Consider the following 27,980-nt stretch of genomic DNA (forward strand, 5'->3'; position numbering starts at 1 on the left):
ATTAAAATATAGCCAAGTGTCTTAAAGGTTTGACTCAATAAAATGTTTTAAATTACCTTAGAAATATATCCTCTCTACCACTTTATTTACCATGGAAAAACAATGGTAGGATGTTCATAGTTAAGTAGAGGCTTAACTAGACACTGCAGTTCAATGTGGAATCTAGAGTTTGTACGATCATGCACATGTGCGTGGGCACACACACAGAATGCAGGGCTCTACTTAACTATGATCTCGTGCGCTCCTTCCCTGCCTGTCCTCGGCTGCCTTCCTCCTGTCTGAGACGGGCTCTTATGACCTGGAGCTTTGCCACCTAAAATCTGTGTCACAACATTGGATTGCTCGTGTGCCCAGCCGTGTGCATGGGTTCTGGTGAGAGAAGAACTCAGGTCCCCACGCTTGTCAGGTACTTCACCAACTGAGGCGTGTCTGCAATCCCCTTTGGTACACTTTGCACATGTATGTAGGAATGGGAAGATAACTCCATTGGTAAAGTGCCTGCCACCCGAGTATAAGGACCTGAGTTCAGCTCCAGAGGTCCAACACCAAGGGAGCTCACACTCATCTGCAACATGAGTACGTGCAGGGAGAGGTGTCAAGAGAGACGCAGGTACTTGGAGCTCTTTAGCTAGCCAGTCTACCTCAGTCAATGAGCCTCATGTTCAAAGAGAGACACTACCTCAAAAGATAAGGTGGAAAGCAACTGAGGAAGACATCCAGTTTCAACCTCAAGCCTCTATTCTCATGTGCATGCACATATAAACACATACATGTAACATATACAAAAAATAAATTATTAAGTTTCCTCATCATTAGTATAAGGATACACATACAAACTTGAATTCCAGTCTTCAAAAATGTATTGAAATGACCACACTTTTGGTTTAAAATTTCTGTGTCGTATTCTGTATGGGATGGTACACACCTTTAATCCTAGTAATAGGGAGATGGGGGCAGATGCAGGTACTTCAACCTGGTCTACATATCTCCTGTATCTAAGCTATTTAAGGGTTCAGATCTAACCAGCTCTACCAGAGAGCTTAACATAACAGAAATACCCAGAGAGTAGGTTACCCAATCCCACCCTTACCCCCAGGAATCAAAGAAATACAAGCACAGTGTCATCATTCATTGGGTTGAATAACAGAAAAATGACCTATGTGATTATTACAATTAAACTGGCCCCCATTGGCACATGCATTTGAATGCTTGGTCCCAAGTTGGTGGAACTGTTCTTGTGAAGGAGTAGATGTGACCTTGTTGGAGCAAATGTGTCACTGGAGTGGGCTTTGAAGTTACAAAAGCCCACACCAGGCCCAGTGTGACTTTCTCTGCTAGTGATCAGGATGTAAAGCCCTGGGTCACACTGCTCCAGTGCCAGGCCTGACTGCTTTCTGCTGTGGTAATCACAAACGAACACTGTGCACAATTAAACGTTCTCTTTTCTTAGGAGCTGCCTTGGTCGTTGTGCCTCTTCACAATGGAACAGTAGGGAAACTGTATCAACAAAAGAGAAAAAAAAAAAACCCTTGCTAACTATTACTAGTAAAGTAGACACAAGAAATATTAATAGAAGCCTAATATTTGAATACTAGGAAGGTGTCTGAACTTATAATACCTATTTTTCCTGATGCTTAGAAAATACTCAGAAAAAAAACACCCAAACTATACTTTAAAGATCCTGTGGCTATAACTGTATTACAGTGTCAGTATTACAATGAGCAGACAACCGTTTCTCTTGAGTATGCATACCACGACCAAGTCTAACTTGGCTGCATTTAAGCAGAATAAATCTACACATGGCAACTCAATTTTTGACAAAAATCCCCACCCCACAGACCATTTCCAGACTGCACTTCTTTATTTTTAGCCGAAACAAATAGGGAGAGCTGGTACCATAAGCCTCGGGTCCACGTGCTCTGCTGCCTGGATCTTTAGGTCAGTGATTGGGGACAGGTTTCTATCCATGGGATTATTCCATAAAGGACAGATATGAACTACTTCTACTGCACATAGCCACAGACCGTGATGAAAGACGGGCAAGCACAGCTCAGCTAGGCTAAGCTGTTAGTAACTAACCATTGAGGAGACCAAGCGTTCAGCCACAGGAATAACATCTCTGTGACAGGAATCCAGCTGTATTACTGAGCCTCATATGACCTTGGAGAAATTGCATGACATACCTGTTTGATCACCTTCCTCATTAAAATGGACAGAGCCTGACATGGCAGACACATACACAATCCAACCCTCTGGGGGAAATGCACCAGGGAGTCTGAGAGTTTGAAGCCAGGCTGGGGGACACAATGAGAGGATCTCAAAACAAGAACCAAAAATAAAAAACAAAAACAAAACAAACATCAACAAAATAAGCTTAAAATAATAAAATAGGCAGTACAATATAATACAAATTATCACTAAGTCACTCTAAGGCTTTAGAAGTTAACTGAGTACCTAGAACACCAGGCACCAAAGACACCGATGCTCACTACTACTCACTAGGAAATGACTCAGTAGCTTAAGTCTATGCTGGGTCAGTATGTTCTAACAGCATTGGCAAAGAGCTTGGCATGATGCAATTCAGAAAATAACTAGCAAAGCTGTTACATAGGTGCCTGACTCTAGGTGTTAGAGTGATCACTCACAAAACCCTCACTAAGAAACACTAATCTTTCAACCACACACTGAGATGAACGCCATATTAAAGAATTTTAGTACTATGTCCACATGCCCTCTTGCTGAAGATACTAATGGGAAATGCATAGTTCCTGTTCAAATCCATCTAGATATAACAAATAGAAGGTTATAAAATAAAACTATCAAAATTAATTTGTGTATGTGTGTGCTCAAGTATGTGGGGAATACACACGTATGTCCATATGTGTATAGAGATCCACAGTTGACACTGAGGCTTCAATTGCTCTCCCCTTTATTCTCTGAAGCAAAAGCTCAATTGGACCCACAGCTTGCCAACATGACTACTCTAGCTTGCCTGCTTGACTCTGGAGCCTCTGTCTCTACTTCTGTTTGCAGAGTCAGAGTTGGCTGCTACTCTAGGTGAGTGCTAGGGGTGCAAACTCCAGCGTACAAGCTGTGCACCAAGTACCCTGCTGAGTGAACCGTCTCTCCAGGCATCACAATCAAATCTTAAAAGTTATATTCATGTGACTCATATGCTCAAGTTCTGATCAAATCAAGATGACAACCCAATGGTAATGAAGACAACATAACTCACAGAGCAAGAACAAGCAGAGTCTTATTAAGATAGACAAGACACAAAATGTACATAAATCTAAAATTTAATGTAATGTGACTAAATTATAAATGCATGTGTGAGCTACCTTCCTCTAACATTATAGAAGCAAAAGTCTTACATTTAATAAAAATGTACAGAATGTATAAAAGCTCTAATCACATGTAGACTACCAAGTATAAATGACTTGATGTGAGGTTTCCATATGAAGACACCCTATTCAGAAAGAAACCAGTCTAAAATAAACACATTAACACACATATTGCAAAGGTACACAAAATGTTTATCATTCACCATTGTACATAGATAATAAACTGTAAAAATTAATATTGAAATCTTAATAAGGGACAATACAGTGACCAGTCTTATGTCCATTTTACTTACGAAGCATAAACAGCAGAGGTCAACGAAATGAAATACTGTCTGCGTGAGAAGACATACCATGTATCATAACGAGGAGCTAGAAAACTGAGTGTTGTGGAAAAGGTTTATTAATCTGTACAGGTTGTTTTTAATAAACTAGTGGCTACTTGTTACAGTAACTTATCAACAATCTCACAACAATAGCATCTCCCCGCCAGTCAGAACTTGGAACAATACATCTTTCTCAAATTGTCATTTAGTGTTTCTCTTCTCCATGTTCAAATCACAAAAATATGTTCTGAATAGCAACTAGTCATTTATGGAAGCCATAAGATACAGTCATTACACAACAAGGTACAGCTGAGGCACCCGGACGAACACTGCCAACACCTGTGAAAAAGCGTGTTGGTTTAAAAGTGGAAGTATCAAAGGAGCTATAATATGCTGTTCGTGTTCTTCTGAAACCCAAATGGTGGAAAGCCTGCCGGATGCCATGTAACCAAACCATCGTACCAACATCAGGAACCCAGTGTGTGCACCACAGGGTTAATGCCTGGGTAACTGAGCTAATCTCTGAAGTAAATTAAAATGCCAAACTTCCTTAACTTAGCAATACTATTTTGGAAGCATTATCAGAACAAATAGAGAGTTAATTATGAATTGGCCTGGGCTATTCTGGGCTGAGACTTTTCCTTAGTACTAAGATGACAACATTAGAAATGCTGTGAATCGTGCTTTGTTATTCCTCAGGGGAACCTCCTGGTTGTACATACCAAGTAATTCAGTCATTAAGCAAAGGGAGAACAAAAGCAGACCTGCAGCAACATACTAGACAGATGGTTTTTAAAATGACATGATAAATGTAAGTCATAAAATCAAATGTACTCATGAAGGTACATGTATTTTACGTTACATTAAAAAAACAAAAACAAAAACAAAAACAACACCAAAAAAACAAAAACAACACCCCCCCCCCAAAAAAAAAAAAACCCTCCAGACTGCAAACTGTGCATGCTGAGCATACCATTCGACCTGGGAAAGCCATGAGGGGGTTTCTTGCAAGTACTCACTGCCATGATAAGAACAGTTATGTGCAAACCGCAGGGTCCCTAATAGCAGTTAAGAGTTTATATACAGAAAGATGTCACTATCTGATCAATGCAAGAGCTGGAATCCCAGAGTTTATAGCACAGAACAGTAACCACCACAGGCCCCTCCTCCATGGCTTTCTTCCCTGTGTGACAGCTTGACTCCTTTGCTCTGGTTCTCACTCTCCCACAGTCCTGGTGTCTGAATGATCTTTTCAACAAGCTCCTCAAAGGCACACTGAACACCATCACAGGTCTTTGCACTTGCCTCTAGAAGTCAAGGAAAAGCACACAGTGTGTTTCTTATTGCACAGTCTCATTGCTTCTAGACAGTCATTATGGCATAAACAGAAACCTATAAGATACTAACAATCAAATCACAAAGTTTTGCTACATTAGTAATTACAAACTAATAAATTTTCACCACTCCCCACACAGAGCAACCTCAGCTCTGCCCACTAGTTTATCAGCTTAGCCCTAAGGGTTACAATAAGGCAGTGACGATTTGTGGGACTTGACTGTGTCTTAAGTATTTTTCTTAGATTTTCATTGAATTCTTCAAATGAGACCCTGATGCAGACAGCATTCTGTGGCCCAGAGGAATGAGCCTGTGCTGTCATCCACACTGGGTCATGCAAAGTTGATGTCTTTGGGAGGTATTCCGAGTGTCAGAGCTAACAGGACACTAAGGAAAGGGAACAGTTAAAGACGCCTCCAGGTTTTTAGTGTGGCTCATACTCCTGTCATTTGCTGTGGCAGACTGAGGTAAAGCAGACTGGTGTGGGGAAGTGGGACTCAACAGTTTACTTAGACACAGGACAAGACAGTGTCCAGATATCCTATAGATAGCCTAGGTGATTGGGTGGCATTAAAATGCTGTGACTGGCGTGACTGTTTCAAAAATGTGGGTCCAGAAGGGCTGAAGACCAACGTCTAAGAAACTGCAGTAGGGGCCAGCTGAAAGGCTGAGTGACATGCCACTGAGACAGGAGAATTAAGAGGAATCTTGACTGTTCCGTGCCCTTTATGGAGCCATGGAAACAAAATCCAGATTAGATGGCACCTGCCTCTGCTGGCCAAGCGGAGCACGATAACCTCACCTGACTCCCTGACTTCCTGGGACTCACAGAACTTTGCTTGAGGGCCACAGAAGACCCAGCTTCCTACGTTCACGTCACAGAGCCTCCTCCAAGTGCTTCCTTCCTGTTCTAAAACATACTGCACTACCCAACCTCTGCAAGGACGTCTGTTGTCCCACAGCTAGGTGGTATGCTGACATCTCTGCGCAGCAGCACACCAAGTTAAAAGCTTCCTGAGTGGTCACTGTCTGTCCTTGCCACCTTTCATTTCTACAGAGCACTGCTTGCTTATTAAACCTGACTTCTGCACTAGAAGACAAGCTCCAGGAGGGCAGAGCATTCGTCTGTCTGTCCAGTGCTCCATCCTCCACGCTCAGGAAGGGTGGGAAATAAATCATGGAATATGGGATAGCAGCAATCATCCAATTCCCTTCAGAACAGCAGCAGACCAGCCACTTTCTACATTCTGCTCTGTCCACACAGAAGTCTTCAAGTCCACCTGTAAGCTCCTACTATCTGAATAATTGAATTTACTAGGTCAGTAATTCCTAAATTTGTTGCCACATCAGAATCAGAGTAGGTAATTGTTTTTAAGCAAGACTGTGTGTGTGTGTGTGTGTGTGTGTGTGTGTGTGAGAGAGAGAGAGAGAGAGAGAGAGAGAGAGAGAGTGTGTGTGTGTGTGTTCTCCTTCGTACATGCAAACTCATGTGCTACTGCTGGCAGAAGCCATCTCCCTGATCTCTGAGTCACCGACATAGGACTGGGACTTAGGTCATCTTCAGGAGTATAAGCACGCTCTCCTGCTGAGCTGCCCCCCCCCCCTCCAGCTGAGCTTATGTTTGAGAAACATTTGGTCCTGTAACAGTAGAGAAAAAGTTCACAGGTGACTCAGGTACAGTGAGGCCGCTCCTCTAGAAAGGGTGACAAGCGTCTGCAAAAGGCTAGAATTTTTGTATTTTTGGCTTTGTGAGCCATGGCTTGAAGAGAAGTACCAAACATTCCCACAGCACAAAAGCAGCCACATGTACTATAAAATACTATATTAACAAGCACGCCTGTCCTTAATATATGGGGGGAATGGTCCATGTTTTAGTTTGCCAACCTTGTGCCCCAAATTTTAAAGCATAAAAACCATACAAAGACAGCACTAAGATTTAGATTCCAACTTAAAAATAGGGACAAGACCTGGAGTGAAACATTTGTATTAGTATGAAATTCCCAGTTGGTGCTGATGCCCTGTGTACTAGTGGAAATAGGAGAAAAGGAATCTCACTCTACTGTTAGACTTTGTATCATAAGATAACAATGATACATATATATTATGATTCCTTAAGGAAATATTCAACAAAATCCCTTCTTAAAAATTATTCCTTAAGACTAGAAGTGTTCACTTACACACTTACCTATGAACAACATAGAATGCTTCCGTGCAAACTTCAAGCCTTCGTTTCTATCAACTTCACGGTTCTCCTACAAGGCAAAAGCAGTGTGTTTTAAGGCTGCTACCGTATGGCTGCTATACTCCCAATTATTTACAAGGCCAAGAGGATTTTAATTTGGGGACCAGCCTGGACAAGTTAACAAGACAAAACTAAAATGGTTTGGGATATAGATTCACTTCACGGTACATATGTGTTTAACATGCAGAAGTGCTGGGTTCAAATCTCTTACCTCCTCCTCTCCCCTCCCACAGAAGAGCTACCCAAATGTCGTGTCTGCTTTTTTACCTTATCAATTTTATTTCCAACTAGCATGTTTACTATGTCGTTTCTTGTACAGTATGTTTCCAATTCATTTAACCAATTATCCAGTTTAACAAAGGTGTCTCTTCTTGTGACATCATAGACTGAAATAAAAGCAAAACCACTAATTTAAAAGTCACACAAATAAGCGATGATTTACTTTTCATAGTCACTAAAAGCTAACAGTGGTGTATAAGTCAGTCTGTTCTATATTAATCCTTCACTGCTTACTATAAAACTTAAAACAAACTTAAATGGTTAACACGCAGTGTCAGAAGGGAAATTATATCCAGTTACAACTGACACTCAGTTACAACAAAGCTGCAGCTTGATAAGGAAAGGCCATCCAAGGACAAGGTAACTTAATCTAAATTGTAATATCAAAATAAGATATGATTTTATACATCTGTTAACCTCTTACGTTTTATAACAAGGATCAGAATTTGCAAAATTCAAGACAGTAGGTGTAGTGACTGTGCTTCCTTGTGCTGTCACTGCAGCACAAGCTAGCATCTCTGAGAGGAGGCCATCTCAGTGAGGAAAATGCCTCCATAAGATCAGGCTGAAGGCAAGCCTGTAGAGCACTTTCCTAAACGGTGACTGATATGGGAGGGCCCAGACCACTGTAGGTATTGCCAAACCTGGACTGATGGTCCAGGCAGAGCAAGCCACAGGAAGCAAGCCAGTAAGCAGCACCCCACCATGGTTTCTGCATCAGCTCCTGCCTCCAGGTTCCTGCCCTCTTTGAATTCTGTCCTGACTTTTTCCAATGATGGACCGTGATGCAGACGTGTGAGACAGACGAGCCCTTTCCTTCCAGCTTGCTTTTGGCGTGGTGCTTCCTCACAGCAAGAGCAACACTAACTCCAACAGACCCTGAGTGAAAGTAATCCTGCATGGCCTCCACTGTCACCTTTGTCCTGTGTCATCTTCAGTCATAAACAGCCTCGACTTCAAACTGTTTGCTACCCTTAAAAACAGCACAGCCAAATGCAGGATATCTATGAACTTCTTAGCAGATTATCTGGAAACCAAATTTTCTGTTTTCTAATTTTGATTGAATATGAATCCTTAATGGTGTTAGTGCTACTTTTTGATAAAGACAGATTCTACTGAGTAACAAATACTCTCTTTACAGACTGAAGCAAGTGTTAATTTACTGATGAATGAGGACTAGTTTTGATAATGCTCTAGGAAAGATGTGGCTTCATTTTCAATTTATATTCTCATCAATATTTTTTAAACCAAAAATAATAGTCTTCTCTTTTTAAAATTTTCAGAGTTGAAAAAAAAGTTTAGTCTAATGTTCGATAATATCAAATAAAGTATCACTTAAAAGTACATATATCTGAACACACAAAATAAAAAAGTAGCGCTAAAGAAAGTGAAAATGCTGATTTTCCTACATTAGAAACTCCAATGGCTAGTATTTAAAAGCGTGTATTAAAGTAAAATACTTACCCAATATAACTCCCTGTGCACCTCTGTAATAGCTGGGAGTTAATGTTCTGAACCTCTCTTGACCTGCTGTATCCTGGAAATGAGAAGCAATCATTACTAAGTAAAGCAAAGTGTAAATAGTATATCTTTAATGCAACTGAACATATTCAAGAAAGTCAGAAACACATTAAAAACACCTGAAGATTAAATATGTTTACTCATGTTACATAAGTAAAAATAATTAACATTAGGTCATCTCTCTGCCATTACTCTCACAATATTTAATCAAACATGAAAACACATTTCTTTGAAAGTCATGACTCTTAACTTCAGCCACACAATCAAATTATCGGGGAAATTTATGTCTAATCCCTAAAGGTTCTGGCTGAATCAATCTAGGTTAGAAACAGGAAAAAACAATCTTCCTAGGTTATTCCGATGAAGAAGTGACGCCGAGGGCTACTGGTTTAAAGAGTACATGAGTATTGTGTTTGAGGGAAGGGATTTTAATGTTATGCTTTTAAAAAGAATGCTGCGTTTTTTCTTAGTTAAAATATATAAAGCAATACAGAGAGGAAAGAGGAGAAGAGGAGGAAAAGAAAGGAGGAAGGGAAAGAGGGACAGAGTCAGAAAGTGGGGGGAAGGATGGGACTAATTTCATCTTCTCCCAGGCCTGGGTCCTTTCTGGTCTTCTTTCCAGAACCCTCAATTACATTTCCAAGTATCTCAGCCCTTGTAGGTAGGGCTGCATGCGGCAAACTGCTGCTTCGGCCCATTATACTCCGCATTATTATGAAAGGGCCACTAAAGTTTGAAAAGCAGCCAGGCCCCTTCTTTGAGGGATCTCTAGATGGCCCAGTTTAAGGGTGGGCAGAATAAATGTTTCCTGTCTGGCCCACTGAGGGGAGGTGAGTTGGAAGGCAGAGAAGATGCATACCACACCTCATCTTGGCTGCCAGGGTCTTGTGCACAGGAAAGTTTGGCTATGGAGCAAGCACAAACTCCTGCAGACATCACAAGAGCCCATAAGCTCTAAGGCACAGGAAGACTGGAGAGGAATTCTGGAACAGTAACTAGAGGTGCAGCAACCAGGAGAAAAGAAAGCTGCTAAGACAACAGAGTATTTAAGGAAATCACTTCCAGGTGATTTGAATACAGGCCACTCTTTCAAACACAAATGGACTATCCTTGCTCCCAAAAGCTACCTTGAGCTCTGCTACATTTGTTTCAATAAAGACATAACACAGGTAAATTTTCTGAACAGAAAATTGTAGTGGAAACCCAATTTCTCCTTGAATTCCTGATGCTTCAAAGTTTCCTGCAAATCACTCAATTTGCATAAATGCTTAAGTTTTAAAAAGCAATTAAATAAACTAATGCTTCACCAAGCAGCCTCACCATCAAAAACAAATTGACTGATGTCAGTGACGACTTTTAATAATCACGACAAAACTAGAAAGTAACAAGGCTTGAGTTTGTAAAAGAAATCAATTGGGATCCATGACACAACTTAAGTGTCTAATTCTGCCACACAGAGAATGCAACTGGTTCCAATCCACCACAAAGAATGCAACTGAATAAAGCGGTTTTGTCATGTTGGACTTAAGATTTTTAATCACACATGAAATCAATTTCATCGAAAGCCATGAAAATAGATATTATCAAGTGGTCACAGACTTAAATCTGCACCTACTTAAGAGAATTTTATTTAAAAACGTAAAATACGGGCTAGAGAGATGGCTCTGAAGGTGAGAACTTGGTGCTCTTGAAGAAGACAGGGTTCAGGTCCTAGCTCCCATGCAGTTAACCCCAGTTCCAAGGGAATCAAGTGTCCTTTTATGGTCTCGGGGAGACACCAAATATACACTTGGTACGAAGAAATACATGCAGGCAAACATAAAAATTATGCTACAAAAAGACAAGTTATTGTGAGATTCAATTTCAAACAACTTATTTACATACAACAATAATAATAAATTAGCAGCATTAAGCATCCACAATATTGGAATTCTCAGAATTCCATCCTAAGAAAGACTCAAATAGTCTAGTTTTTTGTTTGTTTGTTTCTTTCTTTCTTTCTTTAGTGCTGTTTTTATCTTTGTTTTGAAAGAGAAGGAACAGAAAAAAAAAGCTGTTGACAGCAAAACTGTTTCACAATTGAAGAAGTTTCATAAAGATCAGTTGTAAACCAAAAATTTTAAATATTTAATTTCTAGACTTAGCACAGGGCAATCTAGCATGAACTCTTAAGAACAACTTCAAAAACTGCCTTTGGGTGAGATGGTTCAGCTGGTAAAAATTGCCTGGGGTTAATCCAGGAATCCCATGGTAGTAGAAAGTAGACGTTCCTGATCTACAAGCATGCTATGTGCTGTGTGCCCTCATTCATTTATTCACACACACACACACACACACACACACACACACACACACACACACGTAATTTTGACAATTTGTGAAAATTTAACAAGGACCAAATGTTAAAATTTTGGCATTTTTAAATTCACTTATACAAAGGTTTCGGTATGATAATTTTGGGGGTAAAATCCAAAATCTTGCACCATAGCATTAGACTAGATTTATAATAACTGTGTACTAAATTATAATAAACTGTATAAATTTATTATAAATTAAACTTTTGCTTGTATTTGTCTTCAAAATAAGAAGTATGTATTAAATATATTGACATCTTTGTTCAGATGAAAGAGGTCAATCCTTTTGTATATTATGGTTTTATTTTCAAATGGGGCAAGGCAAGGAAATTAGAGATTACTAAAGATAGTTGGGATCAAACCCAAGGGCTGAGAAAGCTCTAGAAAACTCTAGAAAGCTCTAGAAAGGCAAATAATATGACTCAGAGCGTCCAAGTGAAGCAAGTGTGCAGAAAGGAAGAGAAAAGAAGCTCCTAGAGGCTGTGTGGTAATGATGCATGAGCATTCTGGGAGCAGTGGGGGCAGGGCTACTTAGCTAACAAGGAGAGGAGCTCATTCACCAACTTTCTATAAACCAACTTCAGCATAATTAGAGCAAACTATATATTCAGACATTTTGTATACTGTCTGATATGCAGATGCTATAAAGAAACCAAATACTGAAAAGCTTTGAAGCGGCAAGAGACCCCCCCCCAGTGCCACCTCATCAGCAAGCTCTGAGGGCCGTGACCAACTGGTGCTGCACAGGGCAGAAGTCTAGGGCATCTATGCATATGCAAAGTAATACAAGCACATATTGTCCTGAAGCAATATTTTTAAATAAATAACAGAGTAGAAAAACATAATAAGCAAAGAACCAACATTTTTATTATGTAAAGATTTAATTTTTCAGATGGACTAGTTCTTTATTATAGTAAGAATTCAGCTGAAAGTAAACAGATGTTTCAGTATTTGATGTTTAAGCATTAAAAATACAGAAGTCATAAAATCTCATTATTCCTAGAAAACTTGAGGCTTTATGTATCTGATATGACTACTTCTATTATGAAGATGTAGAACCAGCATGAAAGTACCTACCAGTCCTTACATGTCAAATTATGTTTACAAAAGACATAGCTCTTTATGTAAAATGTTTACTTCACGGAAAAAAAAAATGTTCGTATATAAAGTGGACTATGAGTAGAAGTAATTCATTTGCATATATGATCAAATCAAAATATACTCAAATAGAAATACAAGTAAAAGGTGATCAGAGAGACAGAAATGCACGTTCACATGCAAATGGAACTGGTTCAAAACACAAGATAGACTCCTTTCTTTGCAAAATGGCTTATGTGCAAATTTAGTAGCACATATCACAAGTCTTGGTATTTTAAAGTATGTTCACAAATAAGAACACAGTAATGAAGATAAACTTTTTCTCCACTGATTCCCTACTGTTATTATTGTTCTGGTCACAGGGTGTCGTGCGCCTAACGTCTCGCCAGCAAGAACTACGCGTGGCAACAGGATTCTTCTGCGAACAACCTTTATTGTACAATACTCTTGAGCAGGGGACCACGTGGAAGAAAAATGCACTGCTTATAAATGCCCAGGAGACTCGTGTCACTACCTGATTGGTGCCCCCTCCAGTAACTCATTAGCATGCCCCAAGAGCAGGCTGTGATGTCTGTGGTACATGCGTACTACGTCTCTCAGGCTGGGCACCAGCTCTGTTTGCTGAGTCATCGGCGGGAAGCCGGCGCCATGTTTGGGGGGGCACAAGCGGCTCCCAACAACAGGGAAACCAATGTTTTAAAAATATGAAAAAGCCTATGGCAAAGATGCCTCTTCAACAATACAAATGACTGTTTCCTGAAGCACAGAAGTAGAAAGTGACCATAGAACAAAGTGGGAACAACGCTCCCCAGGTGAAAATGTCCCTGTGACCCCAGTGTTCACCTCACAAAGCAATAAGCAACAAGGGCAGAAAGAGATCACAGTCCAGCCATAAAACACAGGAAGCTGAAGCTTAATACAAAAGCCAGAACTGGTAAACGCTCAAAATGGTTTATGACGTCACAGCAGCATTTTCAGTGCCTGCGGTTAGACAGTACTGTTCCTATTGATACTAACACACTCTGAGGAGGGACAAACAGACCAACAGTTCAGAAACCGCAGGAAGACGAGTCACATGACACAACCAGGAGAGCCTGCTGCTCGGTCTGCAACTGTCCCTGAGTGGCCACTCTTCTCTGAAAGACTATAATGGGACATGTTTGACAACAGCAACCTTCCTGGCACACTACAGGAAAATTTAATAATCTGTCCTATTTTGAAATATTCTAAAGGCATTATACATTTCAAAATATTTTAAAAGCATCTAGCCAATTACAGTTATAAGATGCAATTATCATTACTATACATCCTTTCAGTATTGTCTAATCTCCCAGGGGAAAAAAAGCTATTTAATACAAATTGCCCATTCACCTATAAAACGTAAATAAAACCAGTTCTGTTTTGTTGCAAAGTACTACCTGGAGAGGCTGTACCTCACAATTGTCTATACCTCCAGTTCCAGAGGATCTGACTGACACCTTTTAGCTTTCTGGCCTGGCACCAGGAACATACATGGTACAGATATACATGTAGGCGAAACACCCACACACACCCACCCACCCACACACACACACACACACACACAAAATGTTAAATAAAAAAAGTAGAAAGTACATACTATGGACTAGAGATGGTTTGTGTGTCAAGAGCACTAAGCAACTTGTGGTGTTTAAATGAAAAGGCTCACTATTAGGAGGCGTGGCCTTGTTGGAGAAAAAGTGTCACTGAGAGTGGGCTTTGAGGACTCAGATGCTCAAGCCAGGTCCACTGTGCCTCTCTTCCTGCTGCCAGCTGATGCTGATGTAGAACTTTCAGCTGTTTCTCCAGCACCATACTCTGCCTGTGCGCCTCCATGTTTCCCACCATGATGGCGATGAACTGAACCTCTGAAACTGTGAGCCAGCCCCAAATAAATGTTTTTCTTTCTAAGAGCTGCCTTGGTCGTGGTGTCTTTTCACAGCAGTAAAGCCCTAACTAAGGCACAGCTCTTCCAGGGGACCGGAGTTGACGCCCAATATCCATAGCTGACAACTCATAACTTCCCATAAATCCTGCACACAGGCATACAGACATACACAGAAATAAAATAAAAACAATTTTTATAAAGTACATTTTAAAAAGTCTTACCCATATTGCAAGTTTAGCCTTATTTCCATCCACTGAAATCGTTTTCACCTTAAAGTCAACACCTTGAAGAAATGAAAATTCTGGTGAATCATCAGTAAAATATGATTTCTACATTCATTATAAAGAAAACCAGAAAAAAATAGTAAAATACTTTATTAAGTGCCTAAATTCTGAAAATTCTAGACCTGAAGGCTGATGTTATCAATATTCAGGACTGATGGTATAAATGGGAAGAGCTTTAGGATCCACGACATCTACTTGTGCTTCCAAACAGGAAAGCTCAGATTCAGTTCGGACGACTGTTGTGTACACTGAAAACCAGCAGCTACGACTGAAATGCTAATCTGCAAACGAGCAGTTTTTGCTGATTGTGGATCGTGGCTGTTTTCTAGAACTCCATTCATCTTTGTTCATAGTGCTGTCTACCCATGACAAGGGCGCGACACCGACAGCAATATGGTTGCCTGACACACCAACACAGAGTTGGTACAATATTATAAGGCTGTGTCTCTAGATGAAGACTACCAGAGTCAATGGCTGCTAAGAGGAGGAAAATTGGTTTCAGAGACAACCCTTCTGACAGGCTTCTAATCCAATGTGGCTGGGCCTAAACACAAGTGCATACTGGTAACTAAGTAAACTCAGTAGACGCTGTGTGGGTAATGATAACTTAAATATACAAGTCATGAATTCAAGAGGAGGTATGAGAGGGGCATGGGATGAGTTGAAGAGGGAAAGGTAGAAAGATGTTCATACAACATATTCATGCATGAAATTCTCAAAAGCTTAAAATTAATAAAAACGGGTGTTATCTACCAAACTCAGCCACAAATCCAGATCTTAGCTGTAGGTGGCTGGAGCACTCACACACACATATAAAAGGGCTACCTACCCCTTGTCTTATGAATTCAACTTTTTCCCCCTGAAATATAAAAGGTTTTATATAACCTATTCAATAAAATAAAGGAATTGATCAAGCTCTGCTTATGGGGGAAACAAGCAATAGTTAATAAAATGGCAGTGCTGATAAAAAAGTCCAAGAAAAACTAAAGCATAGAATCTCTTCTATCCAATCGTGCAGGATTTCTCCAGGCCTCACCCCTTACTGAGGAGCTACAGGTAGTAGGTTATTGCTGGAGGAGAGAGAAGCAGTCTTCTTTGAGGATATGACTGCTGACAGTATTTCCATACTCCAGTACAAGTCCCATGACCATATGAACTTAGCATGGCAAACAAACAAATAAAACCACCCAATAGGAGGAAACCCACACTTGCTACTGGAAACCTAGCCAACTGCCCAGGCCTAGAGACTTTACTAGGCCAGCATAATTTCTTATTGTTAGGTCTCAAACAGAGAACAAACTCACTCAGTACCTGTGCTCCTCCCTCTACATAACCCTTTCCTTCCCAGGGTGCTGGGCTTCCACTCCCCCAAGCTCCAAGCCTGGCTCCTGTATAACTCAGCTGTTTTGACTACACCGCTCACTCACTCGCTCTCTCCTCTCATGGTCCAGTGTGGTCTGCCAGCCATGTTCAGTTGGGACTCTTCCCTAGTCTGCTTTCTCCCTGTACCTACAATAAAACTCTTCTGCATACTTTAGGAGTAACCTCCTCCTATTTCTATGTACGTGAAACATATGTGGGGAATGGTTAAAATGGTACAGCTCATGTTCTACATGTTTCATCACAGCATAAATATGAACACTGACCTCCATAACTACAAAACAGCCAAGTAAATGCTTGACCCAGAGAGCTCCTGTACCTACTGAGGAAAGTGACTCTGTAGTAAAGTCAACCCAGAAAAAGAACTCTCTGAGGCCCATGTGAGCTCAACTAACTTGATTCTGAACAAAGTCTTAGAGGAAATGGAGTGGATCCTTCCTTACTCCCTTGCCCTTCTCTAAGCCACCGCACTGATACCAGAGCCAGAGAGTGTGAGGTAAAGAAAACTGGTCAATGTCTTTCACAAACACAAATGGAAATCCTAAAAACCAACATGGACCACAACCACCTGCCTCATCTTAAAGCTGGGAACGAAACACTGCACACTTCAGCATGTTAAACAGGAAATGAGCAGCTGTTAGAAAAGCTTGCATTTCTAAGGCAACAGAGTCACAGCTTATGACAGAAAAGCATTTCTTCACCTGATAAAGGAATCCACAAAACACAATTAACATCACACTTAAGTTAGGAATGTTCTCTCTTTTGTCAGTTATGAACTAAGGCCACCAACCCGTACATAATTTTAGCCAGGAAAGTAAGATAAATAAATATCACAGGTTGTAAAAATCTAAAGGAACAAGAATAAAAAACAAAAAACCTCCTAGAATTTACAAGAGTCACAGAGCGTCTAAGTTAGGGACACTATTGCTGTGAGAAAACACAATGACCAAAAGCAAATTGGGGAGGAAAGAATTCACTTCATTCAAACTTCCAGATCATGGTTCATCATCAAAAGCAGTGAGGGCAGGAACTCAGGGTGGGACCTGAAGGGAGGCAGGAGCTGATGCAGAAGCCAGGGAGGGGTGTTGCTTTCTGGCTTGCTTCCCATGTCTAGCTCAGACTGCCTTCTAGTAGATCTTTGGACTGAGGGCCCAGGCACGGCCCCATCTACAGAAGACTGTTCCTCTCATACTGATAACTAAGAAAATAAGAAGACGGCTTGCCTGCAGCACATCTTATGGAGGCATTGTCTCAGTTGAAACTCTCTCCTCTCCAGTGACATAAAACTAGCCAACACACACACAGAAGAAGAAAAAGGAAACAACCAGATTAGAAGATAAAAAATTAATAATCAAGATTATTTCTTCTTCTCTCTGTACTCTGCCTCAACCTAGAGCCTAGAGTCCTAGAGTACCCTAAAACATGCAGCAAATTCTTCTGCCTTGGCTTTACACACACTAAGATTACAGGTATGGTTACAATCTACTAAGAGTATTTGTGTATGCTAACAGTAAAGGGGAAACAAAACTAAACTCCTATTATCCAGAACCAAAGTTCACTGTTAAATCTGACAGAGCCTGTGACTGACCCTGTGATGTCTGGCAGCACTGTCTGGAGATCCCAACTTTTAGGAGGTGGAACACTGCTGGAAGAATGGACTCCTTTGAAAGGGAGAGCCCTGCTGGGGAAGGGTAACCTGACAGGTAGGCTGTGCATTTATAGTCTCTGCTACTTCCTTCCTTCTCTCCCCGCCCCCCTCGGTGCTGATGAAATGTAAAATATCTCAAGTCCACAAGGAAGCAAAACAACTCACTTCTGGAAGAAAATATGGGGAGGCTGACAATAGATGATTTACAGATTTATTGTAAAATTACAGAAAGGAAGACAGTGAAATCCTGACATAAAGACAGATGTATAAAACACACAAACACACTGCACTGGCTGGTTTTGTGTGTCAACTTGACACAAGCTGGAGTCATCACAGAGGAAGGAGCCTCAGTTGAGGAAATGCCTCCATGAGATCCAGCTGTGAGGCATTTTCTCAACTAGTGATCTAGGGGGGCAGGGCCCAGCCCATTGTGGGTGGTGCCATCCCTGGCCCAGCCCATTGTGGGTGGTGCCATCCCTGGCTCAGCCCATTGTGGGTGGAGCCATCCCTGGGCTGGTAGACCTGGGTTCTATAAGAAAGCAGGCTGAGCAAGCCAGGGGAAGCAAGCCAGTAAGTGACATCCCTCCATGGCCTCTGCATCAGCTCCTGCTTCCTGACCTGCTTGAGTTCCAGTCCTGGCTTCCTTTGGTGATGAACAGCAATGTGGAAGTGTAAGCTGAATAAACCCTTTCCTCCCCAACTTGCTTCTTGGTCATGATATTTTGTGCAGGAATAGAAACCCTGACTAAGAGACACACAGACACCTAAAGACAACTGACACTTTTGTAAGGGCAGGAAAACATTCAGTGTATATTCTTTTCAGCCAATGCTTTTGGAACAACTAGATATCCATATGCAAAACAAACAAACAAAATAAAAAAAAAATAAAGAAAAAAAGGAAGGAAGAAAATTGTATGGCCTTCTGCTAGGTGAAAAAAAAAAACACTGAGATCATTACACATAGATGAAAAAGCTGATAACTTGAATTTCAATGCAGTAATGTGCGCACTTAGAAATGCACTGGTAGAAAAATGATGAGCAAAAAAGTAGATCAAAAATACCTACAAAGCAAGTAACGCCTACAGAACCCTTTCATGCTAAATATATAGAAAGAGCTCTTTTCTCAACACTAAGAAAACAAAACATGGGCTGGAGAGACGGAGTCATGGTTAAGAGCACTTGTTCTCTGGGAAGCTCTGGTTTCTCTCAGCACTCTCATTCCAGAACTCTGACTCCAGACGGCTGAAGGCCCCCTTTAGCCTCCACCAGCCCTGTACACAAATGGTGCATGAACAAAAAACCCATACGCAAAAGAATGAAAATAAATTTAAAACAAAATAAAGAAAACAATTCAACAAATTAAAAATAGTAAAAGATGCAGATAGTTTACACATAAAAATAAACATGGCAACAAATTAGAACTGAATATGCCCAACATCAACAGTTACTAGAGAAATCCAAATTAAACCACAACCAGACACCACACACCTCTGCAAACGGTGACAGTTACATTCTGTAGTATGAAGTGGACCATCTCAACAGCCACTGGATTAGAGTTGGAGAACTCTCCTCCACTGATGAAGAGCTGTCTGCAGGCATGGCTTGTCCGAGTCCTCGGCTTATCATCTTGGCAAGCCTTCTGTACTGTGGTGTCCTCTCTACTTCCTCCCATTTGCTGAAGCTTGTCTCTCTACTGCTTCAGGTACTGAGTCCACCTGCCCTGTGCCTTCAAGGTTTTTAGCTGTCTTCTAGTTTATTTCCCTCTGTTATTTTAGCTCATTACCATAGAATAAGAGAAAATGCCACTGTGATGTTGTAACTATATGTAACTATTATCTTACAAGTTTCTTTACACATGATAAACATTTTAATCTAACTGTACTATGGAAATGTAAGGATGTATGTCCATAATTGCTCTCCTATGAAGCAAAACACTGATTTTGTATAAAACAGTAATTTTCACAAGTCCATTAACAACTAAACCAATTGTATTTATCTTTGAAACCCTGTGTCTAGTGGTTGCAATTGAAATCAGAAAGTAATCTAATACTAAATATGAAGATTTAAAAAACAAGGTCTATTTGGGGAAGAAATTATAAATATTTCATCAGCATGCAGTATTTCAGAATTTGTTTTGGTACAGGTAGCCTTTTCTAGAACATAGACAGTTCATGATGGCTGTCATTCTGCTCGAGTCCTCGAGTTATTTCAGTTTAAAATGTCCCTTTTTATTTTGAACAATTCTTCAGTGCAAACTTCACGTCAGTCAAGTTTCCCTCCTGTCAGGTGCTATTATCTGTCACGGAGCGAACGGCCGACGCTCTGGACAGTACGTTTTCCTGCATGGTTGAAAATGAGCAATCAAAACCAGAACAGAATGGAGTTTGGCTTGCTGACATCTTAAATGGTCGCCTTTCGGCACACACGGGGTAAATTGTAAAACCTACGACACAAAGGTGCTGAGTGATGCCTGATAGAGCTACTTAAAATGTAGAGGCACTCTGAGTCTGTATTCAGAGAAACAATGTGTGCAGCACTTGAAAAGTCACTTGACAACCAGAGCTGGGATGGCAGAACCACACGCTATCTTCCTATCTGCTGCAGGTTAACACAGGAGCACAAAACCCAAACCACAAGAAAACACGGGACATAAATACAGTCTCAGAACACCCTTCCACAGGAAAGTTGTAACAGAAAAATAAAACCATCACAGACAAGTCCAGCACTTGTGTGACTAAAAGCCACCAACAGCAGCGCAACAACACACACCACACCTCTCTCTCTCTCTAACACTGTAAGAAGCATTTCTGTGGGATTCCTATCAAAACAAACAACAAAACCTACATAAGGAGACTACCTTGGAACACACTTGGCAAGTGAAATGAGGGGCAGTGTACAAAGCAACGGGCCAACAGTCTTCAAAACTGACAGACATGGACAGACAACCAAAGACCAATGAACTGTTAAAGCCACTCTGGGCTTGTGCTGAGATCCAAGGCAAACTGAGCTAGTGTGAGAATCTTCCTAAAAGAGGAGCTAGGGGGAGAAGGGGTCAAGAAATTTGGAGACGACGAAATTTGTTTGTCTCAAATCAGAATTTAGGCCTAACTTTCCTTTTGCTAAACAGAGTACTGAGAAGCAGCTGAAGAACTCTGTCAATGGACAAAATCCCCTCCTTCACTTAGGAAACACTCCCTGGATGCTCAGAGAGGACAGACAAGTCTGCACACTCTCTTCAGCAGGTATTTACCACGAACCCTGTGTGACGCGGCATAAGAATGATAACGCAAGTTGGGGGCATGGCTAAGTCAGTAAAGACCTCGTCCTGCAAACACAGTAAGACCTGAACTCCATCCCCAAGACGCAGGTAAGAAAAGCCAGGCACGGTAAGCAGTGCCATCCTGGGGTAGGTGGTACTGGGTGGATAAGAAAGCAGGCTGAGCAAGCCATGAGAACAAAGCCATCAAGCAGCAGTCTTCCATGGCCTCCAAACCAGCTCCTGACTCCAAGTTTCTACTGAGTTACTACCCCACCTTTCCTGGACCACTGATGTGGAAGGATAAGCAAAATAACCCCTCCCCTCCTCAGCAACCCCTCCCCTCCTCAACAACCCCTCCCTCCTCAACAACCCCTCCCCTCCTCAACAACCCCTCCCCTCCTCAGCAACCCCTCCCCTCCTCAACAACCCCTCCCCTCCTCAGCAACCCCTCCCCTCCTCAACAACCCCTCCCTCCTCAACAACCCCTACCCTCTTCAACAACCCCTTCCTCCTCAACAACCCCTCCCCTTCTCAACAACCCCTCCCCTCAACAACCCCTCCCCTCCTCAACAACCCCTCCCTCCTCAACAACCCCTACCCTCCTCAACAACCCCTCCCCTCAACAACCCCTCCTCTCCTCAACAACCCCTCCCCTCCTCAACAACCCCTCCCTCCTCAACAACCCCTCCCCTCAACAACCCCTCCCCTCCTCAGCAACCCCTCCCTCCTCAACAACCCCTCCCTCCTCAACAACCCCTCCCCTCAACAACCCCTCCCCTCCTCAACAACCCCTCCCTCCTCAATAATCCCTCTCCTCCACAAGCTGCTTTTCCATGGAGTTTATCACAGGCACAGAAACCTAAGACCAGGGTGCTTGCTGGCCAGCCAGTCTATTTTCTTTGGCAATTTCATGGCCAATGGGAGATCACGTCTCAAAGAAACAAGTGCCTGAAGAATGAATACTCTCACGACCACATGCACTGCACATGCTCACACACAAGAATAAAGTGGAAGTGATAAGTGTTAACATTATGGAGTGTGAGAGGGTGCAGACTTCTCTACTTCCCGTCTACACCTGAAATAACTCACTCAGTTAAAGCGAAGCCAGTTTAAAGGAACGCCCTACTTTCACCAACAATGACATTAGGATTCTTTAATAGTCTAGACAACAAGACACCTTCAGGCTCTAACTTTGTTCCTAAATGCTTCTGGGGAAGCGGTCCATTAGCACTGCACTAGCTGTGTAAGCGGGAAGAGAGGGGCTTGTAATGGTCTCAGTTTTAGGAAGAAAGACACAGAAAGATCTCAGGACTTGCTGGTCAATCAGTTAGCCAGATGAAAGCACCTCAGGTTCAGAGAAAAGTCCTGACTCAATGTCTAAGGTGGGGGCGACAGAGAAGGATACCCGAGGTTAGCCTCAGGCCTCCATGCATCTGTGCGCTCACACGGTCTGTGTATCACTGCTCCCGATAACTCACGACTGTTTCAAGTACACACGCATGTATAAAATTAGCAGATTCTATTGCTAGGTTCATGGTAACAAAGACAAGTTTGTACTGTATGCCACCGTAATGATACTGGCTGGCATGCAATAAATATTCCAATTACCTCTATCTGCTGCAAAATAAAAAACAGAACCGGACTGAAATGTGTGTGTAAACCATCATATCAGCAATGCTAATGAGGTGACAAGAGACAAGGCCTTATGGGTACCAAAGCTAAGTATTACAGACAAGATCTCCACAGAAAGTACCGGGTGCTGAGAAGGGAAAGACAGAGCCCACAGGCATTTGTGGCACTTCTAAGGCTTTCAAACTTAGCTCACCTATTGTTGCCGCAAGTTCTGGATCAAAGGTGTCATCCGTGAACCTCAGGAGCAGGCTGAAAGAGAGGTAATAGCAGGTTAGGAGCTTAACTCTTTATTTCCAGTCATCGAATATCTATGACATTTTTCTTATCACACAGGATTCTTAGACACAGACAGCAGAGCTGATGTGGGTCTGCAGGGGCACTAGACTGCCAGGACTAAGGGAATCACGAACAATCATACGCCCTATGCTCTCCTATACAGTCCCTGAAGAGCCAACAGTTTGCTTTTTGTTCAAATCTGTATTGGTGTGCTGGCAGGGGAACAATAATCTCTTGGAATAAAAAAAGCTCACTGCTTTACATTAAATAAAAACAGAAAGGTTACAGCAAACTGTAACAAGGAATAAAACATCACGGTGTGTATCAAACAGAGGGAGAAGGATGACAGGCAGGTAGATGCTGGGTAAAGCCCAGAAAGGCAACTACGACTGCACGGGGCTGCTAAGGAAAAATCTGACAAGAACTGGGCTAGTTTGAAAACTCATTAGCCCCAACCGAAACGTAGGGAATCAACAGATAACTGGCAATTACAGTGGGGGAACAGTGCAAACAGGGTAACAGGATGGATGAGGGGCTGCCGGCGGACATGTGAGAGACCTGCTGTGGCTCTGCAGGTTCCAGTCCAGCTTCACTCACCAGCAAGCACAAGGGCCCCTGATTAGAGGCTCTTCAGGAATAAACTCTGTGGCCTTTCATTAACCCCACCCACCCCACTTACACAGCTAACTGCCTCCTGAGGTCCACCATTCCACCAGCAGGAGTTTCCAGAGAGCCCAACAAACATCTCAGTGTGGTTACTGCTGCTAGAGGGATCCACAGAACACAACAGCTTCCTGGTAGTCTCCAAACCCCACACTATCAATTATAGTAAAAAAGTAACTCTCTCTTTCCCAGGTCTGCTCTTTTATTTCCTACAAAAGACACAATACATTCAACATAATAAAAAATGGTCAAACTCCAGTGATTTCTGCACAACACTCAGACATAATGTTTTATTTAACTTCGAATGACACTGGGTAGCACTGGCAGATGAGCCACACTAACAGCCAGGTCCCAATGTCAGAACTTGAGAGGCTGAAGCAAAAATAAAACCAAACAAAACCAAACAATTACTCCAAGTTTGAACCTGGGTTACATGGTGAGTCCCAGGCTGGCCTGGGCCAAGAGTGACCATCCAAACATTAAAAACAGAAGGGGGACTCGGTGGGACAGAGGACCTGGTGCTCTTCACATCCAGAGGAACACACACCCTCGTCTGGCCTCTGAGGGTCCTGCACTCACAAACACATAAATAAAAATAAATGTTTAAAATCAATAAAGAAGCACTGTGACTACAGCTCATCTATATTTCTTACTGTAAAACAGAATCCACTTAGAAACGGCAGTTTACACAGCAGGTCCCGGTATCTCCCCGGAAGTGACACACTCCGCAGCCTTGAGTGTAGACTTGGCAGTGTCTGAGACTCTGCTCCAGCCAGGCTCCCCCACGGAGCACTACACTGCTCCGTTATCACTCAAGGCTCCAAACAGAGCACGTCTTCACAAACCTCACCTCATGCCTCCTGTCACTTAATAACAGCCTCAAACCAACCTGGAAAATTCCACCTGGTCAGACTAAGGTTATCCTCTGCTGTACAGAGTCCTCACTCCTGCTGCCTAGCCTGATCTAGCTCTGTGAAGAGACAAACGCCTGCTGTTTAGAACGACCCGTCCAGAACTACGGCTACGGCAAATCTCTACTGACTCGCCTTAAAAGACAAAGGCTTCTGTTAGCCATCTACTCCTGTCATACACACAAAGGTGTCAAGGCTCCTCTGTTTGCCACAGGGCACCACAGACACCCTAGTTCCCTAAACTCGATACTGGTTTGCCGTTGCTGTTGTTTGGTTTTTGGAGGCAGGGTTTCTCTCTGTGTAGCCCAGGCTGTCCTGGAACTCTTTGTGTAGACCGGGGTGAAGAATAACCTTGAACTCAGAGATCGCCCTGCCTCTGCCTCCCAAATGCTGGGATTAAAAGCATGTGCTACTATGTTTAGCCCAATATTGTTTTAAATGGAAAAATTATTAAAAGTTTTCAGTGAGCAATTCATAATTCATTATTAGGTACCCCCCCCCAAAAAAAAGGCTTTAAGTATGTTTGACCCTAATAACATTGCCTAGGGGTGTAAACAGAAGAGAAATTCACTCACCACACTTTAAAACGTAATGAGAACCAGGCCTGGTGTAATGTGCCTATATTCCTAGCACTTGAGAGGCTGAGGTAGGAGGTCTGTAAATGACAGGCAAAGCTGCTTACATACATAAGTGCCAGGCCAGCCAGAATATGTAACCAGACCTGTCTCTAGAAACTAAATAAAATAAAAACAACAATACAGAGGGATCTCCAGTTACAGAGTCAACTGTCCCTGGTTGGCCTTCTGGTAAATCCTAACATACCTCAACTTCACCCACTTAGTACACGGTCTCAGCCAACCACATACTGGACTGAGATGGCAACCTGCTAGTCTTGATTCCAAAAGCAAGCTGTAAGCAGGCATGGTGATACACGCCTGTAACCTTACTGTTCTGGAGGCTGAGGGAGGAGGAGTCCTAGGTTGGGACCAGCAAGTTGCCAGGCCTGTCTCAACCACGCTTTACTTTAAAAGACAGAAAGCAACAAGACAAACTCGATGTGAGCTCTTTCACAAGTAAAAAGCAGAAAAATGGAAAAATCACGAGGGTGTATGATTCCTAGTAAAACTACATCCAGTACATCAAGAATGTGCAAAAAGTAATCAGGAAGATATCCTGTGTTACTTGAACACACACCACTGAATGTTTATAGAAAGTTCTTTTAATTAGTGCCTTGGTACACAGAAGTGTGTCATGACAGGGCCACTGAAAGAATTTATTACAGAGTAACAAATGATTAAAAACAAAGATTTGGGTTTATTTCGTATGATTTCACGTACTTTAAAGTACCTAAAGTTTTAAAACTTTATGAAGTGCTTAAAAGTTATTTGAAAGATCTCACAAGGTAGAGTCAAATAAGAAAACGTTAAAAAAAAAAAAACAAACAAACAAAAACTCTCTAGGACATAAATAGTGTTTAAAGATCAAGAGACGCTCAAATAACATTCATAATCAGAGGGCAAGGATGACTTCACCTGAAGAACTTTGTTCAGACCTGGATGAAAACGTAACCTCTGGCAACACCCACCTAGGTCCACCTCCGACCTAATACACACCACCGCTGCCAATCTAACCCTCCCCAAAGACTGAGTCAAAGCGTAAAAGACCATACAGTGGGTTTTTTTTTTTTCTTTCATGTCTATATGATGTGGCAAAGCCAGAACAGTCTCACTGAAGGGTAGCCCACTGTTTTAAGTCAGTTCCAAGCAGTTCCCAAAAGAGTTCCTTCACGACGAACTAATCAAAAGAAACAGATACGTAAACAAAGAGGCAACACTAGGCCGCACTAAAGCAGGCCAGGAATGTGACCTAAGACGTCACCAATGTTTCTGGTGTAGAACATTAAATATCTGAAGGTCAATTCTTAGGGAAATCACAAAGTGATAAAGTTACTATTGATCTCAACTCCTGGGGTGACGACTGGCTGGACTCTAGGGGTGAAAGGCATCTGGGCTCTAGGGTGACAGGACGGCTGGGCTCTAGGGTGACAGGACGGCTGGACTCTAGGGTGACAGGCAGGCTGGACTCTTGAGAAGACAGACAGGCTGGAATCTAGGGATGACAGGCCGCCGGGCTCCGGTCGCCGAGTCGCGTCAGGCCCGAGCCCAGACTCCCAGCAGTGAGAAACCCTGATGCGAGGCCTGTGCCCGGCGCGCCCGGCCAGGGTGGAGCCAGCAGGGCCGCGGCGACCGTTCCGGGAGGGCAGCCCGCAGCCCAGAGGCCGAGGGCCCGCCGCGCACCGCCTCACCTGGACTTGCCCACCCCACTCTCGCCGATGATGAGGATCTTCAGAGTGGTCAGCACGTCCTCGTCCATCCTGCGCCCGCTCTACTCCGACCCTGCCCCCGTGCCCGTCAGTGCTGCCCGGTGTCGGCAAAGGCGACCAGCGCATGCGCACCTCTGTGACCACCGCCTCCCTCTCCCACAGGATGTTTGGGCAGCTGAGGCTACAGAGCGTCTGGTTCCGCCCAGAAGTGGCTCTGCGTCTGCGCACTCCCTGGAGCGCCGGCGTTCTTCCGCGTGGCTCCTGGAGTGCGCAGGGGCAGATAGGCAGAGCTGCGTGTAAGTCCTACCTTTTTCCAGGCACTAGCTCCGCCCCAGCCGTAACCCATCCCGCTTCCGGCTGTATGCTTGGGGTGTTACGTATGCAGCCTCGAGGCAGCTGTTGCGGTGGGCAAACAGTGGTCCTTTGAGACAAACAAGTCTTAGCTAGAGGTAAGGCACAGCAGTACCATGTAACTGCCTTGTCGCATTGCTGAGACTCCCAACTGCCTCCCCACATCAGGAACAACAATTTTAAAGTTTTGGAATTGTTGGGTACACTGAGCCTAGGGCAGTGCGCAAGGATAGTTGTAAACAAGCAGTAACCTGTTGACTTCCGTCAGGTAGGCTTAAGAATATAATCTACTTATTAATTTAACTTGAAAGAAACTCTGGTAAATCTAGTACATGCAAATCTTTGGTGCAGCTTCAACTATTTCTGTAATAAGAGTAACTTTGTCACCGCTGTGAGAATTACGTGCATGTACCCATCTCTCCACTAAGGTATACCAGAACTAAATTACCTAGCAAAGTGTCTGTCCTCATGGTTGTGGCTAATACATGTGTGACAGACATTTGGTGAAAGAAAATATATAAATAAAATTTAGAATCAGTTAAATTAATTTCTTAGCCAGGTATGGTGGCACAGGCCTTTAATCCCAGCACTTGAGAGGCAGAAGCAGGTAGCACTCTGTGAGTTCAATGCCAGCCTAGTTTACATAGGAATTCCAGATCAGCATAGCTACACAGTAAAACCCTATCTCAAAAAACAAAACAAAAAATAATGTGTTAAATGCCTTGTAAAGTTCTTAAGATAACCAAATGGTCCCTCAGAGATGTCTCCTTAGAAAAAGGTTTCTTAATATTTGGTAATGAAAAATAGAGTGAAGAATTGGTGTGGGACAAGAATGTATTTTGGTAGTTTTT

The 27,980-nt window shown here is 42.5% G+C and overlaps 1 protein-coding gene across 2 annotated transcripts; it reads right to left on the reverse strand.

Moving 5' to 3' along the window:
• Positions 1 to 3,515: 3,515 nt before the first annotated feature.
• RAB18 (RAB18, member RAS oncogene family) lies at positions 3,516 to 26,894 on the reverse strand. 2 transcript variants are annotated; one of them, XM_080917530.1, is made up of 7 exons: positions 26,761 to 26,894; positions 22,799 to 22,854; positions 14,624 to 14,685; positions 8,988 to 9,060; positions 7,512 to 7,630; positions 7,188 to 7,254; positions 3,516 to 4,974 (listed from the first exon to the last, which is right to left on the reverse strand). In XM_080917530.1, the coding sequence occupies exons 1-7, from the start codon at positions 26,826 to 26,828 to the stop codon at positions 4,799 to 4,801; spliced, it is 621 nt and encodes a 206-aa protein (XP_080773656.1). In that variant the 5' UTR covers positions 26,829 to 26,894; the 3' UTR covers positions 3,516 to 4,798. The 2 variants fall into 2 exon arrangements, with proteins under 2 accessions (XP_080773656.1, XP_080773657.1); XM_080917531.1 differs by lacking the exon at positions 7,188 to 7,254.
• Between the last annotated feature and the right edge of the window lie 1,086 nt (positions 26,895 to 27,980).

This window comes from Micromys minutus (genome assembly GCF_963924665.1).
Source record: "Micromys minutus genome assembly, chromosome: 5".
Classification (NCBI taxonomy): Eukaryota; Metazoa; Chordata; class Mammalia; order Rodentia; family Muridae; genus Micromys; species Micromys minutus.

Coding starts and splice junctions, on each gene's coding strand:
- RAB18 (XM_080917530.1), bottom strand. CDS start 26,828: ATGGACGAGGACGTGCTGACCACTCTGAAGATCCTCATCATCGGCGAG. Junction 7,255..7,511: donor TTGGAAATAAAATTGATAAG/GTAAAAAAGCAG, acceptor TTTGCCTTGTAG/GAGAACCGTGAAGTTGATAG. Junction 4,975..7,187: donor GCATTCTATGTTGTTCATAG/GTAAGTGTGTAA, acceptor CTTGACTTCTAG/AGGCAAGTGCAAAGACCTGT.